General features: G+C 39.5%; 1 protein-coding gene across 6 annotated transcripts; it reads right to left on the reverse strand.

The window, feature by feature from the left end:
* Positions 1 to 4,058: 4,058 nt before the first annotated feature.
* Positions 4,059 to 21,770, reverse strand: jak3 (Janus kinase 3 (a protein tyrosine kinase, leukocyte)). Of its 6 annotated transcripts, none has more exons than XM_086047664.1 (27): positions 21,603 to 21,770; positions 20,412 to 20,537; positions 18,900 to 19,007; positions 18,593 to 18,695; positions 16,334 to 16,568; positions 16,128 to 16,245; positions 15,905 to 16,022; positions 14,977 to 15,122; positions 14,510 to 14,813; positions 13,904 to 14,020; positions 13,651 to 13,808; positions 13,471 to 13,582; positions 13,192 to 13,372; positions 12,907 to 13,031; positions 12,654 to 12,785; positions 12,432 to 12,519; positions 12,019 to 12,143; positions 11,805 to 11,943; positions 11,461 to 11,612; positions 10,499 to 10,655; positions 10,247 to 10,374; positions 8,781 to 8,970; positions 8,454 to 8,578; positions 7,615 to 7,787; positions 7,265 to 7,382; positions 7,070 to 7,183; positions 4,059 to 4,880 (listed from the first exon to the last, which is right to left on the reverse strand). In XM_086047664.1, exons 5-27 carry the CDS (start codon positions 16,530 to 16,532, stop codon positions 4,698 to 4,700), a joined length of 3,402 nt encoding a protein of 1,133 aa, XP_085903790.1. In that variant the 5' UTR covers positions 16,533 to 16,568; positions 18,593 to 18,695; positions 18,900 to 19,007; positions 20,412 to 20,537; positions 21,603 to 21,770; the 3' UTR covers positions 4,059 to 4,697. The 6 variants fall into 6 exon arrangements, with proteins under 6 accessions (XP_085903790.1, XP_085903791.1, XP_085903794.1 ...); XM_086047665.1 differs by having other exon boundaries at positions 20,412 to 20,888; XM_086047668.1 differs by having other exon boundaries at positions 10,505 to 10,655; positions 21,603 to 21,769.
* Positions 21,771 to 22,659: the final 889 nt, after the last annotated feature.

A 22,659-nucleotide genomic window follows, 5' to 3' on the forward strand; every position in this document is an offset into this window, starting at 1 on the left:
CCAGTTCTAGATGAAGAAAAACATCCCCAAAGCATGATGCTTCCACCACCATGCTTAATTGTGTGTTTGGTGTCCTTTTTAGTAATGAGCAGTGTGATTGATTGATTACATACATTACATCAAACATACTGATTGGAATGATATCCAAAAACCTTTCATCAGACCATAACGCATTTTCCCACATGAATTTGGGAGAGTCCAAATTAGTTTGTTTTTTTTGTTTATTTTGTGATATGAGGCCTATCCCAGATGAAGAAGACAGGAGATTGCTATCACATGTACTAAACATCCAGTTTACTTGCCAGAACTTCCTGCAGCTCCCTCAATGTTGCTGTTGGTCTCTTTGCAGCCTCCCTGACCAGTTTTCTTCTTGTCTTTTCATTAATTTTGGAGGGGTGTGCAGTTCTTTGTAATGTTGCTGTTGTACCATATTTTCTCCACTTGATGATGACCATCTTACCTGCGTTTCATGGTATGTTTAATACCATTGTCTTTCTAACAAATAGAAGCTCTTGCAGACATGTTGCAAGATATGACAAAAATAATAAGACAATTCTACTAGAACATCTGAACTTTAGTTGTGGTTAATCCGAGGCACTTAAAAAGGTGGCAGATATGTTCTGACTCACATTTAAATGAGTTTGAACATGATTGGTCAATTCTGAGCACAGCAACATCCCCTGTTGCAGTATAAGAGGGGGTGCTCACACATTATTATCATTATCTCAGTTGCTTGTTTTTAATTACCCTCTTGAAATATTTTCTTTTTTTCTCCCAATTGAGTTGTACTGGTTCAATCAACTTATGGTTTGGAAAAGTTTTGAAATTATTAATCTTAGTTTAACATTTTTATATCACAAAAACTTGGTATTTGAACAGGGGTGTGTCGACTTTTTATAACCCCTCTATGTTTACAATAGTACTTCCTTTCATGCCAGGTTTGAATCCCGGTTAGTCGCCAATACCCAGACCGGGTAAGAAAATGGGTGGGTTGTGTCAGGAAAGGCATCTGTCGTGGAAAAAAAATACTGCGAAAAAAAAAAATCATGTGAGTAATTCGTTGTGGTAACCTCTAACAGGAAAAGTCCCAACAACCTACATTTATAATTGCATTATAGGTAAGAACTTTAAAATTTTACTTAAAAAAATATCTGAACAGTTAATAAAGGTTATCGCAGATAAATTCAATTAACATTATTTTTTATGTGAAAACTTGTTTTAAAATCTGTACAAATTGGAGGTCAAACAGAAGAGACTTTGAAGAGACTGTCTTCATCATTGGAGCTTCCACTATACAGGGTGTACAAAGGAAAACATTTAATGTATATATGTTTTATGTTTCAGATAGGCTAGGTATTGTTGGTATCATAGATTTACAAACCTTATGGAAACTTAAGGCGCACCCTGTAGTTTCCATAATTTTCTTTCATTGAAAATTTATGACATGTAAATTTTGTGAGCGTTTTTTTTTTTTAAATAAATACCCATACAGATACAAAAAACATGACATGATGGAGAGTACTTGCAAACGCCACAAAGGAAGAGCCAGAGATACGATTTGAACCAGTGACCTCTTGACTGTGAAGTGTGGTGTGGTAATCTCGAGGAAACTGTGTCGTGAGCTAAACTATTTATGCATACATTTTGGGTGGGTTCATGACAGAAATAGTGAGGTGGCTGGTAAAAGTTGATGTTACATTGCATTGTGCCACTTGGTGGCAGTAGCTCAGTGCATCTTAATGGTACAGGTTGCGACCACCATGAGGACAAACGGTGTACTGTACTGTAGTTTTGGAGATTAGTGTATACTACATGGTTTAGGCCAGGGTATGCGAGGTTGCATGTTCAAGACCAGCTTCGAAACACAAATTCAGAAGTTAGAATTGGATTTAGACTTATGTTTACTTTTCAAAGAGCCACAGTGTGCTAAAGGCTAGCAAGGCACCAAATCTGATTTCTCCCATGCTGCTCACACATGATCTGGTTGACTGTCTGTCTGTCTGTTGGTCATGTCCTTCTGGCAGAAGAGGGTGCAACCTTGGCAGAATGCATAAAATCTGGTAAAAATATTCCCAAAAGAGGAGAGACTGACATTTTATTGCTGATTTGAAGTCTGTTTGAAGTCTTTCAGTAAGCTATTTGTTGCACACCATGCTGTTCTCTAACAAAGTGCCGAACGGTCAAATTCACAACAGTTTTAAAAATCTTTTTTTCTTTTTTTTTAATTCCCCGGGACATTCACCAATGCCTTTTTGTGACTCAGAGATCTGCTGGTGGCACTCAAAGACCTGATCGATAGTGAATTTTACTGATTTCTCCTTGCTCCAATTGATCAAGTTGAAGATTTGGACGTGCATTCAAAGGTTCAGAGAAGTAAAATTAAATTTACCTGTAATGGTGTAAAGGTTATATAGCAGATTGTGCATTTTTGGTTCATCGTGAAACTTCTCATAACCTTTTTGTTAGTTGTGTATAGGGGTGTTACTAGAGCAGGGGCAGGGTGGGCAGTGCCCACCCACGGACACGCTCTGCCCACCCAAAGAAAACTAGATGTAGTTCAGATGAATGGGATATAAAAAATCAAAATCAAATAAACTTTTATTTGTTTAGCCCAAATCACAACAACAGTTATCTCAATTAAGGAGAAAACAAAACACGTTTTGAGGTGCAGTAGCCCTACGCTGTATTTCAACCTACTTGAGCATTGAGCACTTTTTTGCACCCCGCAGGTAAGACTAATGCCCACCCACACCTGGCATCCTGGTAACACCACTGGTTGTGTATATACTGTGAGTAATGGATATTTTGTACGCAGACACGCGCACACCCACCCACACACACACACACACACACAATTACTGGTAATCCTATTTAAAATTTAAAGTGGATAAGGTCTATTATTATTATTATTGTCATTTTTTCCTACTTCTCCTTGCAGTTGTTTAGAAGCAGTGATTCTCTACGTGTGGAGCCCGTACCGGTATTGCTACGCTAGTTCTCTCTAGTGATATGTGTAAGACTCATTGCCTATGTACAATTTAGTTCTATTTTGAACTTTTGAGCTCAATTTAAATGGGAATGTTATCTTTAAGAATTGTTTGTTTTATTTTCACATATTTATTTTGGCACTTTTTTTTAATTATAGATTTTATAAAATATATCATTTTTTTTAATTCATAGAAGTGATTGGGAAATGCACTATTGGTTTATAAAAACTATAGTGTGTGAACCTTTTGATTTGTTGGCTATTCTATTTGTTAAAATGTATAAAATGCATAAATATGCATGCTGATCTGTTTGTTGATCTGTTTGTCAATGTTAAAAAATGAGTTGAGTATCTCAAAAAAGCCCTATATGCCACTGAGCAGCGAACAGTTGCAGTGTTTTCAAGGTCAGCAAATGTTGCGTTCACATCAGAGTTTGCCAGTTCGTTCAATGTTCCAAATGTTCACAAAACGTTCACCAGACGTCCGTCAACAGTTGCACGGATTTTTCTTGTTGCAACAAGAAAAGTACAGGCGAACGTCGAACACCTACGACCTTGAACAAACCCTGATGTGAACATACATTTTTGTACCTTCGCCAACAGTCGGAAACGTTCGCCCCTAATTTAGGATAGTTACTTTAGAGTCGGGAGGGGGGCCTATATTTGAGGGTTAGCCTCGGGGCCTATGAGTAAGTAAAGGCGGCCCTGCGCCTACTGCCCGAAAACAACTGAGATCTTTTCCCTTTTACTTACCAGTTCACACATCTGGTTGAGTGTTTTGTTACAATATAGAAAAAAAAAACACAATTTGTTTTCTTTTATAAAAGTTGTGTTCTTTCTTGCTGTCCAGAAACATTGAAACACGTCTTAGGCAATTATGCTATGTGGCTGATCATATTTACAATTAAGTCTTGACCAAATGCTTTTGAGACCGTGAAAATGGAGATGGTCTGCATAAAATAGCGGTAAATCTTCAATGGTAAGTGTTCACCTCACCATCCTGTCTGTTGCATTCTCACTAACTATCTAGTCTGGAAACCTTTGAAGGGCTGCATGTGATTAAAAGACTTAAGACTTTTGCGACTTTTATTCAGGGGCCCTGAAGCCAATTAAAGAGAATTCACACCTGGAGATCATGAGTTCACAAAATGACTTCATTGTGACACAGTACTCAAAATCTAAACATTCCAGTACAAAGATTACTGACGCGTTTTCCTTCTGTGTTTTTAACCATTTAGATCACATGTGTTCAACTCAAGGCTCGAGGGACAAATCCGGCCCGCTATTTTGTTTTATGCGGCCCGTGGAAGCAAATTAAATCTTGTGCATCAATTTCCATGATTTCTTGCAAAAAGCTCGACCGAAGTTTCTAAATGTCATCTGTAGGTTTTTGTTCCCAAACACATTTTTACAGTCACTTGAACAAGAGTTGAATAAACTAGTATTATCCTTGATGTCTGATTTCAAAACTATTTATCCATCAGTTGTTGTGTAGATCTCTTTTCAGAGCTCTCCTGAAGAGTGATGATTTTGGAGGTGCAAGGATTCCGCCCGACACCAGCGATAAGTAAATAATGTGAGGAGAGTAAAAATTTGTATGGTTTCACAGTCATATTGGCCTTCTGCAGGAAACCGTAACTGTGGCCTGCGACAAAAATGAGTTTGACACCCCTGGTTTAGTTCCTGCTGGAAACCGCTTGTGCAGATAATCTTAACACAAGCTCAGCTGCTGCAAACATGGTGGGGTGCCATTTTTCGAAGCAGTGCGAGAGGTTCTCCCAGTCAACCTCTCAGCCTCCTCTTGCATGATGATTTCAATTTGATCCTCCAGGCTGGAGAAACACGGCCTCTCCTCAAAGTTGTAAACCCAGCATTGCATCATCAAACCGTACACCTGGTGTGACAGAGACAAGATTTCTGTGAAATTGTATGTGGATACATTATTTAGAAATTGGTGTTGATAATCAAAGAAACACTTAATTTATGATTTGGTCGATTGCGTAGAATCGATTATTGCATTAATGGAATATTGAAAACGGTGGTCATTCAAAGTTCAGTTCAGTGCAGTTCCTTTTAAATGTACTCTGCACACAGCAATTATCTGCATGGAATACAGCAAGTTCTTCCGCCATGTAGACCGTGTGCCTCTTCTCTGCTGAAATTAAAGGGAAGGAGGCTAGCCACTTCCATTGGCCAGGAAAGAAACTGGCTGTGTTCACTCCCACAACTGTACAAACGCCCCTTTTAGCTGCGCTCGTCTACAAAAATACCCCAAAAAAGAAAACTCTACCCATGTGCACAGTTAGATGGTACTTTGCGATAGACTTGCGCTGGGCACAAAAGTAGGGCCTATTTAGTTAAATGCTCATTCGATGCTCATAAGGGCATGGAAAGCCACAGTGGATGACAGAGGCAAGCACATCATGATCATATTTATGATGTATTACGATTCATAATGGTTAATCAAGGCTCAAAATAAATTTCTTTCTATGTGGAGCAGTTTTGCGAATCAGTGATTTTATTTGAGGAGCAACTTTCAACATTTGTGGAGCAATTTTATTCTTTTATTTGCAGGTTAATCCCAGGGAATTGAAACATATTACACAAAAAAAATATGGCAATATAATTAATGAACAGAGTCGCGGATGGTGTAGTGGTACACTCGTCTCACGTGTGTGTGTGCAACATGGCATCGGTTCCGTCGGTGTGTATGGTTGGTTGTCTCTGTGTGTGCCCTGCGACTGGCTGGCGACCATTTCAGGGTGTAGTCCACCTTTCGCCCAAAGTCAGCTGATCTGGTTTCATCTGTTAGAAATTACCTGCCCTGTTTTGGATTCTCTCAGGAGGGACTGGCATTGCTACAATGCACAGCCTCCATCCAGTACCAAGCATCAACAGTTGAATTAGAGACACTGACACCTTCATCCACCCATCCATCCATTATCCATACCGCTTATCCTCACAAGGGTCGCGGGTCTGCTGGAAGGCGGGGGACACCCTAAATTGATTGCCAGCCAATCGCAGGGCACACAGAGACAAACAAACATCCGCACTCACAATCACACCTAGAGGGAATTTAGAGTGTCCAATTAACCTAACAAGCATTTTTTGGGAATGTGGGAGGAAACCGGAGTACCCGGAGAAAACCCACGCAGGCACGGGGAGAACATGCAAACTCCTCACAGGGAGGCCGGAGCCGGGATGGAACCCACGACCTCTGAACTGTGAGGCGGACGTGCTAACCAGTCGCTGACACCTTCATAATATCATATTATTTATATTATTATTACTATTATTATATTTTTTCCTTGTTTTTTTTCCTTGCAGACTCTACAGTCTGCCTTTGTATTGTCAATAAAGTTTAAATGTGTCCAGATGTATCTAATTTTCCTGCTTTTCCTCCAAAAAGTCTGAGACTCATTGACAATTAACTCTTTTTCGTGAACTACGAGAGCCAGTTCCACTGTTTCAATCGTGACCACGTCACAACCTTTGACGGTTGTCTCTGCGTTTGAGTCTCAGTGTTGCTACACAATGTGTATTAATGAGGCGCAAACTACAAATTTCGAGCCTTGATTAATGATGATCAATATGATTAAATGATTAAAAATGATCAATAATGATTCACAATGATTGTTGATGGAGGGGCGCATGGACGTTTTTTCAGTTTCACGTGCATCTGGTGTAATGCCCGGCTGCCGAGTGACATTTTTTTGTCGTGCGGGGTTGGGTGGGTAAAAGTGGATGCCTGGATCCCCCACCCCGTCAGACGCTACTGCATTCAATGCACAAATACTACAGTACATACAGGAGTGCACAGAATAAACCAGTCAATTTCTTTTTAACATTATTCTATAATGTTTTCATAAACTACTGTAGTATTTTACTTTAAGTGAAACCTGTAACAAATAGATGTGTTGTTTTTCTGTGGGCTTGAACAGATTAATGGTCAAATCGAGGTACAAATCATGTAGTTGAAGGTTGTTGAATTTTTTTTTGACGACAGTGATTGATGATGACGTGAGGCTATTGATACGATGCTGCCTATTTCATGGAATTATTTGAATTCATAGCAGGACTTACCTTGGGTGGGCAGTTTTGAGGGGGAGGCAACCTCCAGTTGTCCTTGAGGATATTTAGCAGATGCATTGAGATGGATAGTCCATGCACCTTGGTTCCAATCTCCTGCATACATAACTGAAACAAACATTAATGATCACTTACTTAACCATGCATGGTTTGATATCAATTAGGCCAACAAAGGGTAGAATTGCCCACCTTTTTGGGGCTGGAGTTCATATCACAGTAGGAAAAGAGCTCATGAAGAACAACTCCAAAACTCCACACATCTGACTTTTGGGAGAATCTGAACTCATTGATGGATTCTGGGGCATACCTGCATTAAACACAGATGTAGAACATTGGTCAACAATTTTTATATATTTTTTTGAATCAGAAAAAATTAAACTTTTCTAGATTCTTTTTTGACACCGATTCAGAATCTGTCCTCATTTTTTCTCTAGCACATCAGGATTTAAGATCTTGTCTCAAATACATATTTTGATGGATTCAGCAAAAATAACAGAACTTTCCTCACTTATCGTTTTAAAAAAAAAATAGAGACCTACCAGAAGATGGGGCTCTCTCCTGGCTGTTTGACTCTGTAGTACTCTTTGTCCAAAGGAACAATCTTGGTCAGTCCAAAATCAGCAATTTTCACCAGGGACTCACTTGCCACCAGGATATTTCTGGCGGCTAAGTCTCGGTGCACATAGCGTAGTGTCTGCAGGTACGCCATACCCTGGAAGATAAAAATATGACATTACTTGATTATTTTGGGAATGTATTTTACAAAATGAATGGTGCTGGTTGATAAATGTAACTTAGAAATGACTGTGTGGACTTCTTACACATAATTTCTTCAGGTCACAATACTGTTTTACTGACACACATTGGAGGAAATTACATTTCTGTCGGATTGACCCTCAACAAAACAAAATTGTCCTATAAATATAGTCATAATAATAGATTAATACATTAATTGATCAGTAAGTAATTAATTAATCCAGTAGTGGAATAGATCATTGGTTAATCAAGTCTTGAAGCAATTATGTCAAAATGAAATGCGCTACTTGGCTCTAACCAGCAGAGGCACTGTTCCTTTCGTCTCAACTACTCTGGGATGTGAAGAACAACAACATGTGCAGTTATGGCAAGTTGAGCAACATCCTCACAGTCATCCACTACGGCACAACACCTCCTGGAAGCATTCGCCTACTACACTGGCATGGAAACAGTGGTTATCTTCCTATTCAATAGTAATTGAAAGACTTAGACCATGAAGTTATCAATGTAACGGTCCAGACAGTGACGATTTTGCATTCATTCACAGATCAGTCATAGTCAATTATAATCACACAAACCTTGTGATGAAAACTGCATGTCAGCTTATAAATTTAAGTCTTACTTTACAGATCTGTGAAGCAAAGAGTAGCATGCGCCTGGTATTGATGTTGTGTCTGTTGTTTTCTGTATAGACAATAAGACTTCCATGTGGTAAATACTCCATCACCAAACTCATGTTGAGCCGCCCTGAAAACACAATCCAAGGTTACCATCTTTACATACTGCTTCAAGCATTCTAAATCACAATAAAGTTCAGAGCCAAATCGTATAATGTTGCAAAGATGAGAAATTTGTGAAGAGGTGCTGCATAAATAACATGACTTGTCGCCGTTTGCAAGCTTGTAAGAAGCAAAAACATTTGTTTTGCATTGATTGACATTTGCATTACCCATGCTGTAGCAGACCCCTTTGTACTTGACGATGAAGTCGCAGCACATCATGCTGAGAGTTTTGATCTCCTTACGAAAGTCCTCCAAGGTTGATTGCTTATTGGGCTGGAGCTTCTTCACAGCAACCATCTCGCCTGTGTCGTCTCCCAGTGGGTCGTAACGACACAGTTCGACACTTCCAAAATTTCCCTGTTGGGGGAAAATGACATCTGATTAACTTCATCACTAGTTATGTCTAAAAAGCATGTAAAGCCCAAAATTACTCATACCTAAAATTATTTATACCTTTAAATGTTCTGTTTTAAAAATGTATTTATATTTGGTAAATGTTTACCTTTGGGCTGAAAATGAAAATATAGTGGCCAAAAAGTTATATTTGCTATTAAGACATTTTAATAGATATTTTCTATTTGGTAAATTATTAACATCTCTGACAATCTTGTGAAAATGAAGCATTTTTCCACTTAGAACCTTGACAGTTCTAATTTAATAATTCTAATTATAAACCATAAATGTGGAACATTGATTTAATCTTCCAGGACTGTGAAAAAAAATCAAGAGAAATAACAAGTGGGTTGTAGCCCTAGATGCAACATATTGGGGGAACGCACAAATTTCAAAAGTAGAAAAGCAAACATTCCAAACTTGATATCACGCTTCTCATGTGAAATCTGGCTTGTGTTTGTGTACAACATAAATAGGAGACACAAAAGAACGCATCCCTGAGGTGAGCCGGTGGAAGTGAAAAGAACGTTGGACAGGACGCCATTGACCCTCGCACCTTGTGACCTGCCAGTTAGAATATCAAACAACCAATACATAAGACCCTTGTCGATGTTGAGCTTAAAAAAAATCAAAACTATAATATGGGCCTGAAAAGCAGATGTAAAATCAATAAACAGTAGAGGGACAAAGTTTTTAGCTGTTTTTAATTGCTTGTCATGCCAAGACAAGAACACAAACCAATTCCGCTTGAACAAAAGAAACTTGAAACGAAGGTGGCTTGTCGTAGAACGACAAGATAATTCCAAATCCGTAAAAGTTCAACCGGGAATATCCTTCACAACAAAAAAACAAAAACAAATGGTGAAAAATGCATCAAAACAAGAAGAACGTCTAGAAAATTCAATACTTGGCGACTACAGTCAGGAGCAAGCAGAGGAACAATCCGACAAGGAACCAATGCTTTGGCAGTCCTTTTAAACTAGACCGATTACAATGAGAGTTAGGTGCGCAGCTGGAGGGAACCGCCCACTACTCCAGCTGGAAGGAAATAAAATAAAAACATGAACACAGCGCAGGGTCATGACAGTGTGCACCTAGATTTTCCACTTGCACCCTTAAAATTTCAAGTTGGGGGCCAAGGGTCACTGCGCTCATAGTAAAAAAAAAGGTAGTTTGGAGCCCTGCCCTGCAGTCATATATATCTGCAGTATGGAGCCTACTTTAGTCGGTTCATGCGTACCTTTCCCAGGAGGGAGATGTACCGTAGGTGTCTCTCCTCAAACAATGTCTGGTCCTGTAGTGCGGCACTAGATGCTTGACACACTGGGTTGAGTGTGACAGGCTCAGTGGCGTGAAGTATAACATAGTCTGTCCGGAAAGCAGAAAAAAAAACCCATCAGTCATGGTAGTTTGCGGTCGCAAGAGTTTTGTTTGAGCTACAGTGTCAGAATATGTGTAGGGACCTACACCTGAAGTAGAATAAATACTTCACCAGCACCTGATGTGCTGAGACTGTTGAGCTCACGGATGAGGCTGCGACATGAAGGTCTAAAGGCCGGCTGGTAGTTCATACACTGGCTGATCAGCTCGGCCAGCTCTGTCCACTGAGAGGGTGCCAGCTGATGGAAACTCTCATAAAACTGCTGCTTCTATAAACAAACAAGAAGATTTATACAAGTCTCCTTCACTTTATTTACATGTATGTATGTATTTCGGACTTCATGGAAGTCAACCCAAACGGTTTTTTTTCAAGAATATGTTCTATGCGGGCTTACTAGTTGAAACAAGGCATTCTGAAAAATATTGCATTGTGGAATAAGAGTTAATCCACTCGCTTTTAGCCATCTCTGGGGGCGGCCATTTTGTCACTTCTGTCGACGGAAAATGACATCACAACTAATCAGGGCCCCGGTAACGAGCAATCACGGCTGACCTGTTTTTTGAAGCTGAGCCGTGATTGGTGGTCATCTGAGCCCTGAGCATCTGTGATGTCATTTTCAGTCGACAGTAATGACAAAATGGCCGCCCCAGGAAAGAGCTAAGAAGGGGGGGGATTTTGCTGCTTAACTCATATTCCACAAATGCATCCACAATCAGAATGTCGTGTTTCAACTAGTGGGCTTTCTGGGAACATATTCTTGAAAAAATATATATGTTTGGGTTGACTTCCCCTTTAAGTAATGTTGGAGGCTGGAGGAGTATGATGTAAATGAATTTTATTTACATCGTCAATTGATATATCTGTATATAAACATATTTAAGTTCATAACCTTGGGTTTTGTTGGCCTAGGAAAACCAGTATATGCGAGAGGACAATGGATGAAGAGTCCTAAAAGGAGGTGTCAACAACGTGCACATAAAGTGTCCACATTGTGTACTTACGTCTAAATTGGAGCACTAAACTGGACTTCCCCACTTTAATACAACTTTATCTTGGGTATAGAGTGTATGTACCTGCTGAAGGTCCCAGTCTTGCAGCGGAGCATTGCCATTGTTAAAGATCTCCCACACTGTGGCACCAAAGCTCCATTTATCGCACTCCAGGGTCAGCTTGTCTGGAGCCTCCAACACCTCGGGCGCTACCCAAGGAATCCTGTCCAGGATAACTGAAATGATCATATATGTGTCAATACAAAATCACAACATGTTGCCAACTGTATTGTGAAATATGAATAGTATTCCCTCTATATGTATTACTTACTGAATTTATCATCTGGACATCAGTAAAGGATATCTCATACCATTGATGACATATAGTTCTACTTTTTCTTAACAAGGAGATGAGAAACATTTCTCACCATCTCTGCTTGTCATTGCAACGCTGATGCCAGGGTCACTTAGCTTGATAAAAGGAGAGCTGCCCTGAGACGTGTCACCTTCTCTGGCCAGTAGAAGATTTTTTGCACAGATATTTCCATGGACAATGTTCTTTTCTTCCTGCAAGACCATTGCTTTTCATGAAAACTGTCATGTTTCTGAATGTGTCATGATCCACGTTGAAAATCTTATCACCAGAAAGTTGAGGGCACATGCAAGCTGTTTGACTACGTCAAGTTTCCAGCTCACTGACACCGACTGCCTCCTCTTCAGGTAAAGGTCGAGGGCCCCATACTTGACCAACTCTTGGACCATTATGTCTGCAAAGAGAAGGAAAGGTTCCTTAACCGCTGCAAGAAGTCAGAAATGCTCATCCAATGGAACAGGACACAGCTTCAGTCATGTGCAGTGAAGTTTGGAGAACAAAAGTCATCAATGCAAATGTGTATTATTGCAAATGTAAAAGACAAAGGCAATATCAACCAATAAGATCACATTGTGAACCCCTTTTTAAGACATTTAGATAAACCTTGCTTACGCAAGTCACACATTTGTGATAGAAGGGGGTAAAATGTTGCAAAGAACAAGAGCTTTAGATTTCAACTTACTTTTTGTTCTATGGACACTGATGCCATAAACCAAGATCAGGTGTTTGTGTGAGATTTGACTCATTATACTGGCTGCTTCAAAAAATGACTGAAAGGCAGAAAATACAAAGTAAATGTCACATGTTTAATAATGATGCAACTGGATCAAGAGCTCAAATCAAAATAATTCCAAATAAATCAAATCAATCAATCATTTTTGTATTCTGATCATGTTAAACTCACTTCCCAGCAGTTCTTGTGACCACCATCAAGTTCTTTAAGGAGAACATCCGTCACATGTTTCTCCCCATCACGAGTGTCTGTTTTGGAGCCTTTAAAAACTCGGGTAAAAGATCCCTGTCCAAGACTCTCCCCCTAGTAAGGGTAGCATCAAGGAGATTAAGCAAACTAGAGTCAAGTATAGAAATACAGAAGCTAAAAACCTAGAGTCTGGCAGGGAAGTAAAACACAGCTATCAACCGCTACAACAGCATACCCATTTTAAGTCTTCATATTTGATCATGTGGAACTGGATATGACCAAATTTTTTCCTCTCAGGTGTTGGGGACCCTTCAGCTTCAACAGAGATGCCATTGCGTATGATGATGAGATTTGTGAGCTCTACAGAGGAACCAGGGAAAATATCTATTATTATATTGTATGGAAAAGCTGAAAAGGCATATCTACAATTTTGTTTTGAACTCTTAAGGGTTTTTAATGTTTATAGATTTTCTGTTCTTGATATCCTAAGCATAGCATAATCGGTTTCGAAGGAAGCAACCTTTGGGTTGGGGTGGACAGCATTGGCCAAGCTTGGCAGGCACGTTATCCAGCAGAAGTTTGTTTTGCTGGTAAAAGCTGGTTAGCTCTCTCAAACTGGAAAAGGACTTCTGGACACCAGGAAGACGATAGTGCTCATTCTTAACGATGAGACAATCTTTATAATCCAGTCCAAGCGGAGTCTTAACAAACATAAACACAACATAGTCACAGTCTTGTAGTTGGTAGGTTTTTTTTTTTGTTTTTTTTTAAGGAAAGATGTCGTTAAAGCACCATTTACCTGAATACAGACGGTGAGGAAAAAGTTATCAAAATCTTTGGGGCTCTGCCGGAGTAGGAATGTTCCATCTTTAACCCCGCACTTTTTCAACTTGTCGACTGCAAACTCCGACCTGATTGGAAATCATAAAAACTGTGCTGTGGTAGTACAGTGGGTGAATTATCTATCCGAAGGACTTACGTGATTGGGCCATGGTAATGGTTTTTGACACCCTCCAGAATACTTTCCGGCACAGTGTCGTGACAGAAGTAGTGGCTAGAGTCTGTGGTAAGTCTGAAGTAGCCATCAATAAGCGACACAAATGAGAGCGCTTCTTTCAGACTCGGGAAATTGGTTTCCTTTGGTACAAATCAAAGAGGAATGCATGGAAATTTTACATTTGTTTTTATCCTAAATTATGTTTGGGCACAGTCCACGCTGAAAACTGGCTTACCATGTATCTGTCATCATGACGAAACACAGTCACCATCCTGCTGTTTTCCTGCTCATGAGATACCCGCTTCATACTGATGGCAACGATGTCCTGGAAATCACAGAAAGTCTGCCACTCCTACAGAGGACGATCATTATAGATTCATTTTTATCAGCTAATGTATAAGATTTTATGTCTTTTGTCTCAATCCGTCTTTTAAATAACACTTCCACAAGTGTGGGGTCATGGGTGTGCTCGAGTGTATACTATCTGATTTGGGGCGAGAGCCGGAGTACACGGCACAGAGAGACAAAACAACCATTCATACATACTGTAATCATCACCTACGGACAATTCAGGATTTCACTGAACCTAACATTGACAGCATGCTTTTGGAATGGGGAAGAAAGCCAGAGTACATGGAGAAACTGCACGCAAGTACAGTGAAAACGGGCTAACTTCACAGAGGAGGGAAGCCTGGAGCTCAATATAGAACCCAGAACTTACAACTCTGAGATAGACTTGCGTAACCATCTGGTCACTATGCTGCCACAACCAAATCAAATCTCCATTCATGCAAGGCTGAGGTACGGGTCACAAGAAAAATAACGCATCAATTGAGCTCACCACGGAACCATCAGGATAACGACTTCCGCTAGTTTGAATTCCAGTTTCCCCAGCGACTTTCACATGGGTGAACGTTCCACTGGAATGGGACGAACCAGCGCTGACGTGGTACACTTCACTTCCTAAGGTGGGAATAATGCCAGCCATTTCAACCAAGTACTTCAGTTTCAGGTTGTACTCGTCCACAGAGCTGTTTCCAAGCTTCTTTAGGAAGTGCTTGAGAGTATTTCTGATTCGGTAGCGATCCAGGCGATTGCGTTTCTGGATGTCATGGCGGTGTGATTCAGGAAGGCAAGATTTGTAGCTGAGGGTAGAGTACATGCAATTCTTGCTTACTTTAAATTAAACCAGTGAAAATGAACCCTAAGGTATTAGGTATCATAACAAACGCTTGTAATAATCATGTAATAAAAATCAAGCTATGTAATAAAAATCGGAAACCATCTAGTTGTAAGTACTGTAAATACCTGACAATCTTGCAGAGCTCCCTTACACTCAGATGCTGCTCCTTTGCTATCCTCCACAAGTCCAGCACTGCCAGGCCGAGGCATTCTTCTAGAAAGCTCAAAGGTGGAGCCACTCCGACTTCACCTGTGATGAAGTCACTTCGTACCTACATAAGCAAAGGAATCAGTAACTGACAAATGAAAAGTACCTTTTTCACATTTTTTTTTTTTACAATTTTTACATTGTTGCAAATTTCACATTTCCAAAGTGAAACCTTATTCTATTTTTATTTATTTTATGACAACATCAGACCTTTTTGAGTCTTGAAGTAATCCTGGTTAGGGTTGTTGGTTAGGGTTGTTGTGATTTTTTTCCATTGTGAAAAGGATTGTACCAGGCACTTGCATTTAAAAAAAAGACATTTTTGTGAGGCAATTCTTGCTCCCCACAAATTCAAAATGGGTGAACTGGATTATTATTGACTTCCTAGATGATGTATAGTTAGGAAATATATTGGGAAACTGCATCCCCTTATATAGGGATTACAAAACTATATATACCTAGTATTACAGTATATGTGGGTGGGGGTGATAATAATCACCAATAATGTTCTTCCAGCATGAATTAGAAATTTTGAATCGTCCAGTCCAGTGCGACCTTATGTTATTAATGGTGCACGGCGATGTCACCCACGGGCCTTCTCTACCAATTATGCTGGTTTAATCATTGAACTACTACTGGCTATAGGGCGTGGTTTAAACACACAGACACAAAGAATGTCTAAACATTACAAATGACACGTATTTACTGTATGTACAAACATGCCACCAAAGTGGGGTTTCACACCATTCAAGCTAGGAATGGAATTAGTCTCAAGCATTGTCTAAAAATGTTTAGTTAAAAATGAAATAACCTATATTAAGTAATATACCAAATGTTTTTCTTTACCTGGGCAAAGAGATAGTCAATGACAGAGTAGTCAAGCACAGGACTAATTCTGTCTCTGGTCAGACTGTAGCGGTATGACATTCTTGGTCCCTGCCCATACCAATTTCCAAAAAAAAACCTGTATAGGGACACATTATGCTTAGTCTCAGATTGGCCAAAAAGCAAGTTACAATGAGTTACTTTATATGGAAAAACTGTTGTATCATGTCAATGTCATTATAACCTGACTCTGAAGTGGACCTGTATGTTTTCTTCCGTGTTGAACATGTGTGATGGAGGGTACCAGAATGAGCGATCACCAGATGCCAAACCAAAAAGACTTTGGTAAACTGGTAAGATTCCTTGAGAAATAAAACATGCATCCTCATAAATTGCAGCATGGCTATAAGAGGAAAAAACAGCTTTCCCATGAATATATTTTGATCTTACCGCATGTTTTTGCAGCTTGGATGCAAACATTTTCAGCAGAAACTTGGCCAGATGATATGTACATTTTCATTGCATCTTTAGTGGGAGGGAAGAAGTACACGTGTACTTGCAGACTGGAACCAGTGCTCGAACTGGACCTCTGGCTGCCTCCACGGTCTCTGATCATTAGAGGAGTAAATTCCTCCTCGCTGACATCCATGGATGCTTCTGAGGATGAAATCAACTCACTGAAGATCTACGGGTAGGGGCACATTTGTGGACAGAGGAGTGGACACAGAAAGACGTCACTACATTTCAAAAGCACCTTCATATACAACAGACGCTGCCTTTCTTTCTCTTCAACGCAGGTACTTCCCTTCACAGTCATTTCAGCATGTTGAAAAAACATTGGAATATGGTGGGGGAAATGCAGGTAGCACTGTAATATAGTGGTTAGCACATCAATCTCAAAGTTCTAAGATCTGGGGTTAAATCTCCGGCTTTCCCGAGTGGAATTTGCCTGTTGTCCCTTTGCTTTTTTCTGGTTGTCCGACTTCCTTTTACATAACGGAAACATGCATGTCAGGTTAATTGATCACTAAATCAGGGGTGTCAAACAAACACATGAATTTGAAAGTGTAAAAAAATAATGTAGAGACCCTGCAGTTATGTGTTGTGTTGTATTATTTTCAACTATGAGGCTGTGAATTTTTATAGTTTGAGTCCTGATTTGTGACTGAAAACGGCTTCAGTGTGTGGGGGAGAGGACCAAGTTAAGCAGACAGCTAAGGTTATTAGACATTGTTGAAGGACCACCTCTTTGTTATTATTTCACTGTCTGGTCAGATGTTACAAAGTATTATAAACATTGGCTGCACGGGGTGGTTGGAGCAGCCATTTGGTTCATCCCACAATGCCAGTTCTGCGTACAATTCTGTGAAAATGAATACTTGCTGTGGTAATATAATAGTTTAAAAAAATACAATTAATAACATAGCTTGCTCTCTAACTCCATGCGATAGTGGTAGGAATGTTTAAGTTATTATTACTAAGTAACTTGCAATTCCACCAGCCAGTCACTAATGGAATGAATACGCTGAGGGCAGACTCATACCAATGGCCCATGTGCATACTTGGTCTTGATTTTAGCCACTCCCCCCAAAATTCAGACAACTGAAATGCTGAAAATTTGTTTAACACTTTATCTCAACAATTCAGTATTAAATTGTTCTCAGTTTTAAGCTTTTAACTTTAAGTTTTACCTCATGTTTTAAGCACTTATCGTCAAACACATTAAATGTATTGACAAACAAATCACTGAAATCAATTTACAGGGTCTTTAATTTCAATGCCTGTCAGTATACATCACTAGCATAGATCGATGAACAAAGTTACAGTATATTTGTCAATAATAAATAATTTTGAAATAACAATTAAGCACCACTGGTGATCTGTGATGGCAAACCAAGTGTGACACCACCCTGGTTGCGAATCACTGGTCTAGTAATGATTACACACTGAACAGAAATCAAAACTGACTGTTGGAAATGAATTTGAATTTAACCACAAATCACCCTTTGTCCCAACCCAACATGAGTGTTGTCAATATCCCACCCATCCCCTACATGTCCTTGAGGTGTTCAATGGCAGCACTGCCAGTCGCTGACTGATGGCACCAATGTGCAAGTCTGAGCGTTTCAGAAATACTTTTATTACAGCTGTTATTAGACTGTTTAATACACAAGGTTAATGATGTCCACTTTTCGTATTTACGTGTGAACGATAGATGCATGAATGTTGCTGTCTGTGGGAGCTGCTGCTACAACATCTACCATGGCAACTAGAGGCATTAGCAAGGACTGAGAAAGTTGGAACTAATGAGTGTTTACTTTTGGAAATGTTTATGCATCAACACATGAGATCATACATTTCAGATACCAAACAAATATCTTTGGTAAATTCTGATTAATCTGATGAAATCAGTGACTTTGTTTGAATTACACCCAATGTATGATAATAAGGAAAATAAATAATACAAATAAGGTATCGTACTGGTTCATATGATAAATATACAGGTATTTAACATTACAGATATGATTTCTTTCACATGAAAATCTATTAATCTAATACACACATGCAAATTATCCGTATTTCAAATAATGTGAAACTAAATTCTAAACGCTTTTTTAAATAAATGAAATCTAGGTGTCAAGTGAATGAACAAAATGAAAATAAAACATAAAAACACTTTTGAGGATAAAATATCAACAAAGCCTTTACCTTTACATTTGTATGGCAAAAGTCCTAAGGTTGATAATTTCTTCAGGGATTTCTTCTCTCTATATGCATTTGTATGTCTGCAACAAGTCTTTGACAGGAAAACCTGTTTTAGATGAGCAGATGTCACGTGGTCAGATGCTCTTTTTCATTTCTCTATCTGTGAAATGAGAACTTATAACTTTGTCAAAAGGTCATTCTTACTTAATTATGTGTGAATTTTATCGTAATCGTCACTGAATTAATGGTGCAATTCTGATTATATCAACGTGTTAATCTAAATTCACTTAATATGCATAAATGAACTTACTGTAGCTGATCTTACAGGAAAAGAGAAGCAACCGACCACTGTGGTTTCCCTGTTCAGCACAGAGCTTCTCAGCAGTTTCCTGTCACTGCAACAGCCACGTGCTTTGAACTGCAAACATTTCAGTGGTTGCATTTAAAATGTTATTTCTAGACATACAAAGTAAATCTGATTCCGTTTTGTTCTTCCTATATTGTATCTGCTTGTATATTTTCATTGTCCCTCAAAAATGAAAATTTGCCATTTCTTTTTTTTGGCACAGATTGAGTGTTAAAGAGAATGTCAACCCAAACATTTTTTTTTCAAGAATATGTTCTACAATTTTATTGGAATATGAACTTTTCCCTTGAAAGGGGAAGTCAACCCAAAAATGTTTTTTTTCCAAGAATATGTGCAGACAGTGCAGCGGTCGTGAGTTTGAATCTGGCCCTGGCCTTCCTGTGTGGAATATTTATGTTTCATGAAAGAATTATAAAATAGTTTTTTTTTAATCTCCCATGGTGTCTCTTGCTTTTTTATTTTAGAGGATTGGGATTTAAGTTACAGCTAAAGTTTGGGTTTTGATTTGTTCGTTCATGTCGCTAGCTGCCCACTTTTTCTGTGTTCTTTTTTTGCGGGAACTTGGCTGGGTGTTCTTCGGTTGGTATACTAATCATGTTTTTCCCCACCCCCATTTCTTTCTGGAGTATGGCTCAGTTTAATTTTGTTGGGAGTATTGTCCTCCGTATTTTGTTACATTTATTTGGATTATTTATTTAGTTGGTATCACCTGCTTCCTTATCCCCTAGACAAACTCTGAACAGAAAGCAATACCACTACAATATCAACAAGGAATAAGTCACATAATGACAAGGATCCAACAGACCAGAAAATACACTCATGTTAATCATACAGATGAAATATACTACTAGTGACTTATCATAAATAAATACATAAATAAATAGATTAATACGTAAAAGTAGGTAGATCATTGGACTTGGTCATTTTAAAAGTAGCTCGCATGCTGAAAAAGTGTGGGCACCCCTGCACTCGACCGTGGCAGAGGTTTCTGCAGCTTGTGCTCGCTGTGCCAGTTTGTTTGTGCCACTATTTTGAAACCCTACTTTGAAACTCTAACCCTAGTTTGAAACACTACTTTGAAAGCCTATTTTGAAATCATAATTTGAAAACCTAACCCTACTTTGAATCCCTAACCCTACTTTGAAACCCTACTGTGAAACCCTACCCGTATTTTGAAACTCTATTTTGAAACCCTAACCCTACTTTGAATCCTGAGATCAGATAATCTGACAGGTACCCAAGATAATCCTAACCCTGCCATCTGGTGCATTGAGCATCCTTGGTGTTGTAGTTTGTGATGCACTTAATGTCTTTCTGCATGGAGGTGGAGGTCAAGTGATCATAGATTTTCTGAGCATAGGAGCATTTAACCCTCCTGAAGCCCGCAGCTGACCCGCGTGCTGATGGTTCATGTGTGCTGAAGGCAGCATCCGTATCCTTCAGCAGTGCGCTCACCTCTGCATTCAGCCAGGGCTTCTGGTTGAGGTAGATCTAGGTGGTGGAGACATCATCAGCACATTTTGTGATGAAGCCCAGGAAGAATCAAGCAGGTCCATTTCTCCTTCCTGAGTAGCTGCTTCCCTGAACATTTGCCAGTTTGTGCAGTGAAAACAGTCTTAAAGCATAAAGGCCACATCACAGGGCCACAAATTGACATTCCTGACTGTAGGCTTAAACCACATTGGTTTATAGGCTGGGGCAATAGTATGTTGATTTAATCGGAGAAGCTGAGGTCGACTTGTCCCGTGTATATTCATGTATACACAGTCCAGCGTGTTATCCTGCGTTGGTATGGCGATGTGCTGATAGAAACTACTCGCCAGAGTGGCTGCTGAAGTCAGCGAAAAAAGCTGATGTCAAGTCCTGATAAGGAATGTTATTTAAATACCTGGTTGCTGAAATCAGGGCCCTTCTGCTTCCCTTTTGGGTGCCCTAAGCAGAAACACAGATGTGCCCGCCGAATACGTTTTTGTCAACCGGGGGTTACTGACAGGTACTGTATTTGAAAAACGATGTTCAAAGGTCGCTTGATGGCGGGGGAGAGCAGCCGTTTCATGCAGCAATAATAATTTATCGACGGGAGGTGGTTGCTGACTAGGGTCGTTGTTCGGATCAACAAAGAAAAAAAGAAAGAACTTTGTCTTCAATCAGTTTATAAAACACTTTGGAACTATCCATCCATCCATCCATCCATTTTCCAAACCGCTTATCCGCACAAGCGTTGCGTGCGTGCTGGAGTCTATCCCAGCTGGCTTCGAGCAGTAGGTGGGGGACACCCTGAATTGGTTGCCAGCCAATCGCAGGGCACACAGGGACAAACAAACACTCACATTCAAAATCATACCTAGGTACAATTTAGAGTGTTCAATTAACTTACCACGCTTGTTTTTGGAATTTCACATTTCTTACCACTTATGAGTTACAAAGGAGCCTATCAAAGTTCACGACGATTATGTAAAAAATAATTGGGCCTGGGTTCTGTAGCGCAAAAGGAATCCAGACTAGGTGATGACTTTTTCAAGCTGGAACTTGACACTTCATTATCAAAATTACTTTTAGTACAATTTACCTGGAACTCTCTTTAAAAAAAGAACAATAACCTGTCAAACATTTGACCAATTCAAGTTGTTTTAAAGTGGTACTTACTGGTATTTCTGACTCGATGAGGGTTTTTTTTGTCTACCTTCAAATTTCGCCGCAACAAATTGCAGTAGTTGCATGAAAAATCTGCCAATGAAAATAAATAAAAAATGAAAAAAAAAAATCTGTGAGTTAGCTGTCACACAAGGTATAGTTAAAGAAAAACAAACTGGTTCGGAAAATGAATGAATGAACTGTCTTGTCAGCTTGTACATCTCACTACACTGGTGTTCGGGCAGATGTGACTGTCTGTGTGCGGTACTGTGAGAGGCAAGGGTATGCCGTCAATCAAACAGCCGGGCGCACACGCAGGCAATTGTTGTTTTTAAAGATACGCCTACCAAAAACAAACAAAAGCAAGCATTTTAGTGACGCGTTCTTGAAATTTGTGATGAATTAATGAAAATGGAGGACTCTAAGGAACGCAAGAAGACTGCAAAGAAAATGAAATACAGTTACAACAAGGTCTGGGAACTCATTGTTCGTGGGTGAAGCCAGATAAAGTCAGATAAAGCTTTCTGTGAACTTTGTGGCTGCCGTTGCTGTTATGGAGAAAACTGAAAGACTTGAGTTGTGATGGACATAACCGAAAGTGTTTCATCAGTGCTTTCCTTGCTTCTGGAAGTGCCTATCGTGTTGCTATGGTGGACATGTTTGTTTACAACTGAATTGATTGTAGTTACAGTATTGTTATCTCCTGACTATTTTTGATATACCTCTTGTTTTATTTTCGTTTTATGCTTTGGCTGTTTAATTTGAAAATAATTTGAATAGTAGTTGTAGAAGCCTGTCTTTGTTTGGATTGTCTTTATTACTGTAGTAAATTGTTACTGCACTTCCTGCTCTACATGTTGACTTGAGATTTGACAAGGTTCTATTGTGTGAGTGTGACTATTGTTAAAGTGCATCTACCTCAAGATATGAGACTGACTAATTTTAGCCTTTATTGTGAGCTCCTATTGCAAGGGCGAAGCTATGGGTGGGCCCGGGGTGCACAGGCCCACCCAGATTGACAGACTGCTCACCCAGTAAGATTCATGAAAAAATATATACTCTTAAATTT

Source organism: Filicampus tigris, chromosome 12, assembly GCF_054856515.1.
Source record: "Filicampus tigris isolate MCC_2025a chromosome 12, RoL_Ftig_1.0, whole genome shotgun sequence".
Lineage (NCBI taxonomy): Eukaryota > Metazoa > Chordata > Actinopteri > Syngnathiformes > Syngnathidae > Filicampus > Filicampus tigris.

What these genes read in the sequence shown, in the direction of transcription:
- jak3 (XM_086047664.1), bottom strand. Translation starts at nt 16,532, where the DNA reads ATGGATGTCAGCGAGGAGGAATTTACTCCTCTAATGATCAGAGACCGT. An exon ending in GTCATGATGACAGATACATG is followed by an intron (nt 13,809 to 13,903) that starts GTAAGCCAGTTT and finishes TTTGTACCAAAG; the next exon opens with GAAACCAATTTCCCGAGTCT. An exon ending in TGCAATGACAAGCAGAGATG is followed by an intron (nt 11,613 to 11,804) that starts GTGAGAAATGTT and finishes TGATCATTTCAG; the next exon opens with TTATCCTGGACAGGATTCCT.